This window comes from Larimichthys crocea, chromosome XII (genome assembly GCF_000972845.2).
Source record: "Larimichthys crocea isolate SSNF chromosome XII, L_crocea_2.0, whole genome shotgun sequence".
NCBI classification, from domain to species: Eukaryota; Metazoa; Chordata; class Actinopteri; family Sciaenidae; genus Larimichthys; species Larimichthys crocea.
In genome coordinates, this window is record NC_040022.1 from 19,769,529 (window position 1) to 19,781,900 (window position 12,372).

Below are 12,372 nucleotides of genomic sequence, written 5' to 3' on the forward strand. Positions count from 1 at the left end.
TATTTTTAATGAATGAATTACACATTTAATAATACATTGATGTATTTAATTCCAGTTTCAATTAATTAAGGATACATTTAAGTAATTAATTAATGATGTATTTATTTATTTAATTTTGGCACTTTTAGTCCTCCATAGTCCAGCTCATTGATTTACAGAATTGTCCATAATGTCCCAATACCTAACACTAACTTTTAATAGATATTAAAGAGATAGGTGTCTCAGTATAAAAGCCAAAATTTCTGCCGAGTGAGACCTCCATATTGTCTCATCCTATATATTGTCATGTCAACTGATTAAGTCTGCTGGCATGTCGACTTGGAAGTGGTTCTGCTGTGCTTTCCATTTGCTTCTGACTCAAATATTCTATTGCTCTTAAGTTTTATGGAAAGCTGAAGGAAACACATGTTCTTTGCCCTCATCAATGTTGTTATAATGATCAATAATCCTAATAAACAAACCAACAAAAAAAATGGTTCAAAGATACCATAATATCTCTTTAGTGCATGCATTCTTCACAATGTAAATGGTGAGAGGTCTATCGTAGAAGTTCAGGGTTCACACAGTTTTAACACCATGCAGGATTTCTGACGTTTCTGCGTTCAGTTGATAATGCTGAGAAACAAACAATGATGACAGACAGCTGGCCTCAGTTCAGTCTGTTGTTTTCCTTCATTTTCATTGTGTTTTTCTGTCGTAAATTATTTTTGATAAGCTGTATTTTCATTTTTATCTCTCTCTTTCACACACATACATACGCACACAAGGCCACAAGGCACAGTGTGTATTGTTGTCTCTTATCTGTTGTCAGTCTACTCAGTCACTCACTTCTTCTGGGTAGAGGGGACCGGAAGAGCAGCTTACATATTGACCAGGCACACACCCACACACACATATACACACACCTCTTTGTACATAAGTACAGACAGTGATGATGCAATTCTGCAGTCACCGCCCACACACACACACACACACACACACACACACACACACACACGCTGCTTTAAACACTAAGAAGAAAACTTTAAATTAGAGGAAGGTGCGGTGGACTAGATTTAGAACTTCTCTCCGTGGTAGATGTGATATATTTCATCAGTAGAGAGTTTGTCACATGTGTTGTAATATTGTAGTCCATCTTAAAATGCCATCTGTCAGGCTTTTTCTGAGGCCGTGGTGTGAGTGTGCGGATGGAAAGCATTAAGCAGGCGTTTCACTTGTCATTGCCAAAATGAAGGATAAACAACACACCTGCTGTTTATCAGACCAAGGGAGGGTGTCTGCTTTTTCCAAAAATAGAAGAGATTATGTCTCCAGAAACTTCTGACAGACATTATAGAGAATTATTAACATCTATCCTGGAATCCTGTGTGCAGAGGTCTGCAGCAATATTCTATCTCTGCTCAATAACTTTTCTTTACTTTAATATTCAAAAAAATATGGAAAGTCCACTATGCTTCCAATATGATATTAAACACACAGTTATGTTTTCATTTCACCAAAGCAATATAAACACAAATATATAAATTAAAATGTCCCTTTTCCACCTCCATTAGAGCTGTTCTCAACCTTCCTCCTAGCATGTTCAGGAGCAGATATTATGAAATTTTTTTTTTTTTTTCTTTTTTACAAATTTGAGTTACATTTGAGAAAATGGGATTTGGGTGTACAGTACTTACACCTGCCTCATAAGCGTGAATGAAGACTGCTTTGACTGCTTCAGGCTGCCTCCATGTGGCCAGATGGAGAAATTATAATGGTTGATGTGGCTGCAAACTTGTGGCTCACTGTATCATATGTGGGATCTAGGAGAGTTTGCATGGTGTTTAACAATATCCTCCCTCTTACACCACCTTTTCAGAAGTTCAGGCAGAACAACATGGCTGACAACAACATATATATATATATATATATATTAACATGCCAGGTCTCATATAATATAATATATACAGGTTATATATACAGTAGATTTAATGTTGTAAACTTTGTCCACTGCTATGCATTAAAAATGACTAAACCTAGAACTTCAACAACAAAATGAGTCATTTTATAATTAAAATTTCAATTACAATTTCTTTAACAGCCAAAGATCACACAACAACACAAGACATAGCCAGTGAGCTAATATTACTAGTAGTCCTACAGTAAGAAGCCCAGCTCAGCTTCTGCCTTTCAGCCTTTTATTTCACCAAGCTCTCACCAAAAGTCAGTTCAAGGTTCCGACAGCTTCTCGTTTGCTCACTCTCTCCTTTTCTCTTTTTAGCTTCCTCCATCAACTCTTCGGTCTTTTCACATCTGTCATTATGTCCACAGAGGCTGCTGAGCACAGTCACTGTGCCAACTTGCCCTGCACAGGTTCTGGTATGACACCCGCAGCATTCCACTGTGCCACCCTCCTCTGGTGCTTTGAGCTCAATGTCCAGGCAGCCCAGCTAACAAACATTAGGCAACAATAGTTTGCAGCAGTCTATCAGGAAGCTCTGTAAATCAGAGCAGAGCAGCCGGACATCAGAGGGAAAACCAGAAAACAATTTCTCCATAAGATATGATAAATGAAGAAGTTGGTGGTGTGTGAATAATGGTAGAAAAGTTACACCATGTTTCTGAAGGAGCCACATTTAGGATCTGCCTTGACTCCAGGACAACAGGGTTTGACACGTGAGCTCAGGGCGTGAATGAATTAGTATGTTCAGTGTGTCACTTCAATGTCACCACACACTCTCTCACACACACACACACACACACACACACACACACACACACACACACACACACACACACACACACACACACACACAAAGCCCCTGGCATGATGTATGAGCAGGCACCCAGATGGCAGTGAAACACAGAGAGCTTTAGCTTCTGATGATTTGCATACCTCATCACCTGTGACCTTGGCACCAATGCACACACCCAGATTAAGCGAGACAGCGGGACCCTTGCCCCATCCTCCTGTCCCCCTAATCCTGTCCTCTGCTAGCCCAGCATAGCCCAGTATTGCCGCGCAGACTTTAGACCACCCTCTTAAATCCCACCTGTTTAGCCTGCGGGGACAGAGGAAAGCCAACACCACACACACTCACGTGCCCCTTCAACACTTCCCAGAACAACAGCATGAAAGCTGAGGATTATATAGCATGGAGGTCTATCTGTCTCTCGCTCTCTGTCACATTCACATAAACACACGCACATAATGTGTTCTCTCTTTGTCTCTTGATCTCTCTCTCACACACCTCTGTCCGCAGTGGATTTGTTTAGCGTGCCTCTCCACCTCTGATTCAACCGAAGTGGAAATCTTTCTGAGAAAGGGGTGATGAGAGAGGATTTGTTGAGGATAATATTTCTCCTGACAACTCGGTATGAAACACTGTGTGTCCTACAGTGAATGGAAGCCATTAGGGCGTTTGACTCTGTGCCCGACCATGATTGATCCCAACTGAGCCTGCTGGGTTGGGGACAAGCCATCTTTCAACCACATCCTTTTCATCAGGTTTACGGTTTTGGACTTACTCCTGTGAAGCTGTATGTGGTGTTTTGTGCTCTGGATAAAAAGGCAATGATTATGATTCAAAGTCAAAATGTGATACTCTATGAACTCACATACAGTAAGACAATTTGTGTTTTTGCTCCTCCCTATCCCAGGGCAGCCAGAGCCCAGTTTAGATCTGGACAACAGGACAACATAAAGTAATAATGTGCATTTTAGTGATCTGAAGGGAAAAAAAAGTTCTACCAATACAGCATGTTGTTAAGCAATGTGAGCATTTTATACATCCATAGCAGAAAGATGACAGGAAATGAGACTGAAACAAAGGTTCTCAACCGTGTGTGAACCAGGAACATTACAGTCCCTGGTTGGAGTCTTAACTCATCAGCTATAGGGGCACCCACTTAATTAGATAATTAACAGGAAAGTCAGCAAGTAATGGCCAGAACCTTAAACAGGCCAACATGAAGCCCTGTACAGCCTAAGTTAAGATACTGTACAAGGCTAAAGGCTGGACTTTTTCAGTAATTTTGTATATTTACATAATATCACCTGACAGTATGTAGATACCGTAGTACTGTATATAATTTACATTTACAACATATCTGCTAAGTGATAAATTGTTAATTTTGTTTAAAGATTGACATTTTATTTGAAACTGTGTTGCTCTGATGATAAACTGGGCTTTGTCTACCATTCATCATCCATAATAACCCACTGACATTAACTATTTACAGTCAAGTAATTTTTGTTACTTTGTTACACGTCCATCCAGTTTAAATGAAACAAAGCCACTTCCATATGATGAAAGCCTTGTTGGAGCACTGAATTTACTGTTTATCAGAGTGTGCAGTAATGGAAATCCTGAAGGACTATGAGTTAACAGTTTGAGGCGAACATGGAGGCTGTATTATGTGGAGCCCTGGTTGTCTGTGTTTTTCTTGCCGTTGGCTTGTAAAACAATCAGCCAGCGACGGTGCTGATGCAGCGGATTGCATGCTTGAGTTTTCCCAGTAAACACACTGACCTCCTCTTTGTCATAAGATATCTCAAAAATATCAACCTTGCATCGCATAATTGACAAAATGACAAATAACTGTCATAAATCTTTATAAAGACTTGTGACTGGTGTCATGTCATATGATATGGTAATGTCAAGGAAGTGTTATGCACACCCCTAGATTGGATCATTTTTGATGTAGGGTCCTCTGGTTTTACAAAGTTCACTCTATATACACATTATCTTGCGTAAGAAGATAAATGGACAAATAAATAAATAATACAATTTTAAGCATTTTTTTAAGCATTCACTTCTTTCAACTTTTCCACTGTGAGGATTTTCAGCTCTGCGTCCAGTGGAATTTGAAATATTTGAACATTTTTCTAGCATTTTCTGACATTTTATGGTCTAATTGAATAATTGTTAAAATATCTGACAGTTTATTGCCAGTTTCTTAAATTTTTTCAATTCATTGTTTACACTATAAATGTCATGATTTCTTTAAACTGCATTTTTTTTGTTTGACCAATCTAAAATATGGAGTGAAAGTAGTTTGAGCATTGAAAAATGACTTAAGATTCATTTATTTAAACAGTTGGTGTGATCTGTCTCCTACTTTTGACTTAGACAGTGAAGATTTTCTGATATGCAGTGGTTTCCAGAAAAAAGGCAGCAGCAACGTGATCAGATTTGTTTCTCAGCATATGGTGAGGATTTAGAGAGAAACAAGAGGTTTGGATTTGACTGACAGCACGTGGATCAACAGTCAGGTTTCCGCCCACTGGTGTCGAAGGTAAAAGTAAAAAGCAGAGCAGAGGAGAAACGCTGTCTCCACAGTCCACACCCTGACCACAGCTGCATCAGCTTCCTCACTGGCCATTTGCGTTTTTTAACCGTGTCAGCATTTTCCCAGTAGCACTGACCTCAGCACAGTAGCAGAGTCATTGGTCAATCTTAACGTCTCTTTTGATAATGTACAGAAGTGAATCATCTGATAGCATGTCTGGTGTTTTTCACCGCCTGTGGGGTGAAGTCATGGCTTAAGTCAACAAGATCTGAACTCTGACTACAGGCTGTGGGTGGGTGTTCCCACTATGACCTATAAGAAGAAATATGTCTTTTACATGGGTGCTTTGAGTAAGAAAAGGATTCATGTGAAGTCCCACCAGAAACAGGTCTGTTACCCATTTAAGTCCATGTACAGCTCAAGAAACAAACTTTTGATGTGTTAAAGTTTGACGTCTGTTTGTTTCTAAGTGTTTTTTTATTATTAGAATTGGAATAAATGTTTTTTCTATACTACTAAAATCTGGATTTATGTGTGGAAGTACAGGAGAGGTTGGCAAGACTTGGTATTTTGTGTATTCAGGGTCATGGGTTCTTGGAGAGCAGAGAGACATCTTGTAGATGACAAATCACAGTATTATTTTCTTAGATTCAGTGTCTTCTTAATTGGCTTCAGCATGAAAGGAGAACTGAATTAGCACATTAATAAATTAATTTCAGCTTATTAGTTACTAGGAGTAGTGGGAGCTTCTAGAAACAATTGTGTAGTGTCTTTTCTGGTTCTGTCAAATATGAAAATAGGGCGTTGATAATGTCATCAGGGTTTTCATGGCTTATCTTTTGCTTGAACAGGAAATCTGCATTACAAACTCTGTGACTACAGTTTCTATTTAATATATGCACCTTTATGGGGCAGGGTGGAGTTAAAATCTGATTATTTGATTATTTTCTCATTAATCAGTTAATTGTTAGTGTTAATAAAATGAAAAAGTGTCCAGCCCAGTTTCTTTTTTCTTTTTATAAGATGTATCATCCAAAACTGAAGGATAGTTCACACTGAAAGAAAAGAGGGAAAGTCAAAACCAGAAAACAGAGGAATAAACCAAATTCTATGTCATATACACGTGAATTTAAATAAAACGTCAAACATTAGGATTTATTAAAATCTTTAGTGTATTTTATTTTCTCATTTGAAACATTATTCAGAAAAATATAATTCCATTCTTCACTACACTTATTGCTATTTTAATGTAGAAAAATGCAGTTTAATGATGTTAGTATCAGGCCCACAGCTACAATTAATTAATTAATTAATCAATCAAATTAAATAATTATCAATTATTTAATCATATAGTCTATAAACAAGTGACTGTTTTGATTTTGAAGGCATCAGTTTGGGCACATCATTATGTAATAATAAAATAATAATCAATGAATTTAGACATTTTTAGATTAAATGATTTGCTTAGTTAAATCCTTCAACAAATTAAACTATGTTAATTAGTCCTATCTCATCTAATAATAATAGTGACAAAACATAGTAGAATGATATATTTATTTATATGATTATTTTTAATCGTAAACTTTTAAGTTCCAAAAAAGAAAACGAGGTATGAAACGTATACACTCTGCACATGCAGTGCACCATAACTGGAGAAGAGGCTGTACTGTCCACTTACTACCCTGATTATATTTCCACCCTACGAGCCCCGCATCAGTAGTAGACATCAGGGGTTTCATCCAGCTCCTGTTCAAAAGCTTACTGCTTCCCCCAGAGCCTGCAGTCTACCCACCAACAGTCGTAAAGAGACAGGAGGGACCCCAGAGTCCAAGTCCTTTTTCGTCTTTAAGGACTCTGAACGGTCTCTTAAAGGCAGGGTTAAAACTGCCTGCGATGTTTGGCCTGGGAACACTGTGCTGTTACACCCACAGCCTGTCTGCTCTGCTTCTCATCGATCTCCATCACGGGGACAGAGAAGGCGTTTACATGTTTTAACAGGCTCGGCTTTACCTTCCCCCTGACACAAGATGGCTGATAAATGAAGCTCCTGGGGTCAAAGGTTGAAGCCCAAGCATTTGATTATTAAAAGGGGTTTTCCAGGTTTCTAGAGGAGAGTGTGTGTGTGAAATGCGGTCTGTAATGGAAGCGGAGAGGTCAAAGGTGATGGTGTGGTGCTCTTTGAGTAAGTGATATCATATGATGGAAGACATATGAAAATGCCAAAAAATATAATGGAAGAATAGGTTTGCTTGCATTTAAAAAAATGAGATCTGTAAAGTAAAAAAGTTCAAAGTTAAGTAAGTTAAAAAATAATTCTATGTTCCTATTGTTAGCTAATAAAAATATTTTTCTTCAAAGTAGAATAAAATGAATTGTGTCACCGTATATTTCACTCGATTCATACTCAATTATAAAGATTTAAAATCAACAACAGAAGCATTAACTAATAAATAAATCTGAATTTCTGGCCAAATATTGTAGCAGATGTGACCAAATTGGTTGATATTGAGTTTAACACTGCAGAAATAGCATAGACAGCACAAGCCATACAAAATATGAATGCTTACAGAGGCACATGTCGGCATATTTCTTGTGACGCCATGACGTCCACACATTCAGTATTTTTCTTTTACATAATATTTCCTTTGGTACAAAATTGCCTTTAAACTTTTATTCTACTTCTCTACTTCGACCTTAATCGTATGGTTATAGTATGATTATTTTTATGCTATAGTCAGTCTTACCCTTCCAGTTTTACCAGACTACCATACAGTCTGTAACAGAGCGTGTTAACTTCATCAGGGGGAGGTGGTGGGCAGCAGTGACCCCACATGACATCACAGCTCAGCCCTGCTCCATTTATCACAGCTTCAACCGGCCAGGATGTCCCATAAGTCTTTCTGTCTCTTCTTTATCATCTTTTCTTTAATACCGTAGCATCAGTTTTTCCATACTAAAATCTTTACATACTAAGTGTCCAAACCAAGATGTGTATAAACCACATGTGCTATGTGGGATGACTGTTCCTCCACCAATGAGAGCTGTCAGTTAACCTGCTGGACAAGCGAGTGTGATGAGTACATGTTTGTTGATTCTGCATGACTGTATGTTCACTTTCTATGAGAGTGGATGTGTAGACGTGGAAATGCGGAGAAACTGACCCAATGTGTTGGGAATGGGAGCATCGGAGAGGTTAGTGTAGGAGGCGATGGTGAAAGAGGAAAACGAGGTTGTGATCCTTTGGGGTTGCACTCAGAGATCTGATAGGCTGCTCCAGTGACCAGTCTGACCAATAAGGGTCATTGATTTGTGATTCACGTGTGAAAGAGGGAGGGGAACAATGCAACAGTGAACCCTAGAGACCAGAAAAATAAAGCTGTATCCATAAACAGAGAGAGGAAAGCTAGTTCAGCCTATCAGAACTCACAGGTTCATGTGAGACTCGTTTATGTATGAATATTAATTAATATCATTGACTGTCCTCAGAATGTGTAGATGTAATCATACGTATGTCAAGACTTAAATGCAGAAATGCAGGCCTCTGTGTTGTGCACAGTGTCCCTACGTTTTGCTGAAACGTTTGCTCACTGGTGCGTGTGCCTTTTGTGCGGAGGTGAGCGCATGTTTGTATATTTACAGTGCGATGTTGCGTGCCACACTCACACGTGCGACAGCCGGCCTCCGAAGGAGCAGATTCTACAACAGAGCAGAGGAGAGGAGAGGCGGAGGAATGAGAGCAAAAGGCGAATGTTGCTCAGTGGGCTGCGAATAACCAGCCTGAGGACATCAACAGGACTGGAATGGACTCAGAGAGAGAGAGAGAGAGAGAGAGAGAGAGAAAGAGAAAGAGAGGGGGAGAGAAGAAAGGGGTGGTAAGGAATGAGAGGAAAAGCGAAAATGAGGAGACGAGGGAAAAGGAAAGAAGACATGTTTAGGATGGAGGAAGATGTCTGAGCACGGTGAATTGCTGTTATTTACATGTGTTAATGATTTGCTCAGTGGCATCAGGGCTTGGACTGCAACACACACACACACACACACACACACACACACACACACACACACATTGTTCTTTTATTCTATTTTTCCCTCCATCCAGATGTCCACTCAGCAAGGATCCAGATGGCCTGGATACCCTCCCTATAGTGGAGAGGTGCTTTTGATACACATACATACACACACACACACACACACACACACACACACACACACACACACACAAAGCAGCATGACCATGTTTTTCTCCCTCTCACAGGGAGGATTAACTCCTCATTAGGGCTCCCCCGCCTCTTGCCATCGTCCTCCCCCCCCTCCACCCCACCACCTCTCCCTCCTCATGTCGGCATGCCTTGTCTGTCATTGGCTGCTTCTATCAGGACCACCGCTGACTGGCTCGCTGTGACTACAGGACACAGGGGAGCGGGGAGGAGGTGGGATGGGTTGATGTTGCCACGGTAATAGAGGAGGGCGACCACTCACCAAATCATCGAGCCGGGACAGAAATGGAAAAAAATAAATCAAGTGGAGGGCTGCAGAAAGCGGGTTAGAGAGTGAGGGACTGAAAAGAGGAGAGGAGGGGGGAAAAACAATAACGGCAACAGTGAGGGATTAGGCATCGACCGAGCAATCAGGAAGTCCATTTGGGACAAAGCAGCGTTAAAAATCCTCCCAGACTTTAGACGTGATCGTCAGAGCTGAGCTGCCAGTCCGATTGGACAGCTGCTCAAGATCTGTAGGAGGAAAAAAAACATAGAAGCATACACAAAGGAAGGATGAAATGAAACAGGTGAAACATGAAAAACAGCTCTTGGACAATCTCTCTGCTCTCGGTCGCTGTGATATTTCTCTCCTGGCGATGAGTGAGAGGAGGTAAGCTGGCCCGAGTGATGCCGGGGGCACAGAAATAGATTCAGAGAGAGAGAGAGAGAGAGAGAGCCAGGATCTGAAGAGCATGCGTCAGCACTAAGGCAGGGCCAACAAGAGTGAGAGAGAGCGACGGTGACAGCAGAGATGAGCGAGGTGGAGCGAGAGAGAGATTGAGGGTAGAAGTGATTACCGTGGCGTGAGATGGGACGACAGAAATAGAGCCTGCCGGATTTGTCACCTCCAGTGCCACACCTTGGCCGCATCATCCCCGACACTCCATCCAGGCTGCAGCGGCTTCTACAGACGGGATTTCCTCATCCAGGAGGACAATAGGAATCAATAAATGATCTGTTTCACACCTCGGATGCTTCGTGAAGATTAAAGCCACAGACGGGTGAAAAGAACAAACTGTATGTCTTTTTAAAAAAGGCGGATTGTCTTCTGTTTTTCTTCACAAGAGGAGGGAACCCTGTCTGTACACAACAATGCAAAAATAAGGACTGTGTTCATCCTGCATCAAGAATTATTGCCTGCAGCTCGCCAGAGGAATGCATTACTTAAACCCATTTCCATAAAGATAAGCACCTGTGTTTTTACAGACTGGTCAGGCAGTGAGCACAGCCCTGTTATCAGTGTGTGAACATGAGGAACTCAATGTCTGGCCATTTTCAAGGAAAGCTGATTCTCCCTAAATGAGGAAGACAATGAAGGTGGGAGCATTTGAGGTGATGCTGTAGTTAGTTGACTGATGAGAAATAATGTGCTCAGCTGTCTGATGCAGCGATGTACTGTGAGTGACATGCAGAATACCGTACTCGTCTACTTAATAACAGCACTGACCTCGCAGCAGGCTCACTGACCGACTGACTCACTAAGTGGGTTTGCTGACTGAAGCTGTGGCTATTTGAGGACTTCGAGGACAGGTTGCCCCGGGCAGGTACCGGTCGGGAGCTGGAGCTCCAACATGGGGGAGACAGCAGAATACCAAAGGCTGCAGGACACATCAGAGCCTGACTACCAACGTCTGCCCAGCGATGACGAAGAGGTAGACCTCTAAAGTTTCCTTTATTACAGTAGTGATGACACCACAAAGCTACAGACAAACAGCGAAGACACACAAACAATGAGCAGCAATTTCAACAGGTCCCGTTGAAAGAAAATTAAAGGGTGTGACATGATGTAAGGTATTTCTCACTGAGAAGAAAATGAATGTTAGATTGCAATAAAAGCAGTCAGGTAAACAGTAAGTTATTGTCTTATATTATATGTATTATACTAGTTAGTATGTATATTTGATTGTAGATAATATATATCTTTTTGTGGCAGGAACTCTTGGGTGTGTAACATGTGAGTTTGGGTCAGTACCCAAAAGATAAAAGAACATTTGGGTTTTCTTGTAACAGGATTAGTTATACTTTGATTAATAGTCATGTAGTGGGTTAGCACCTGACCAGGTGACAAGCACAAAGATAGAATATTATTTATTGTAATTTATTTTGTCTACAATGTTTCAAGATAAGTCTTTTTCCTCAAAAGACATTTTGTCATTTCATAGCAGGAAATGCACACATCTAAATAGTCAAATCAAAGATGGCTGAATAGTATCAGGGTCCTGGTGTTGTGCATGCTGACTCATTGTCATGACTTACAGGGACACGTGACAGATCAGAGGCATCATTTATATTATTACTAACACCTGAAGTCAAAATGTCCGCTGAGAAAATGACCGAATGTGTAAATATAATTCTGTATCACAGATGTCACCATCTCCTTCCTCAACCGTCACACGCACTCATGCACACACGCCGCCCACACACAAGGCCAGTCCCAGTGTGTACTGAGTTATTGAATGCAGGAGCATGAGGTCATTGATGAAGTGGTGCTGAATGAGCTTGGTGACAGGCAAAAAGTATGACATTTTATACCCACCCACCTCTTCCGCAAACCCCCACGTCCTCTCACAAAGCCACTATGCTGCCTTTAAAAATCTTTATTTTGTGTCACACTGTAGGGAGGCAAACAGGAAATGTGGCAAAGACAGAAGTGGATGATAACAAAAAGTTGAAAAGTACTTTTAAGTACAGCATATTGGCTAGGCTGGTATTTTGGCTAATATTGGCTTATTGGAGATGTATCAAATCTGTGTATGTAAATAAGATAAATAACAAGAAACTGCAGTATAGAAAAGCCAGACTAGGTTTGAGATAATTGATTTATATATATATATAATATATA

General features: G+C 40.5%; 1 protein-coding gene across 3 annotated transcripts in view; it reads left to right on the top strand.

Annotated features, from left to right (window-relative positions):
* The window catches only part of tnk2b (tyrosine kinase, non-receptor, 2b), a 56,288-nt gene that overhangs the window by 14,040 nt on the left and 29,876 nt on the right, over window positions 1-12,372 (top strand). For 2 of the 3 annotated variants that reach the window (XM_027285109.1, XM_027285110.1), the window contains exon 3: window positions 9,527-11,182. The exons of the other annotated variant lie outside the window; for it this stretch is intronic. In XM_027285109.1, the coding sequence (XP_027140910.1) occupies window positions 11,102-11,182 (81 nt within the window). In that variant the 5' untranslated portion in view covers window positions 9,527-11,101. The remainder of the gene's footprint in view (window positions 1-9,526; window positions 11,183-12,372) is intronic. 3 annotated transcript variants of the gene reach the window in all.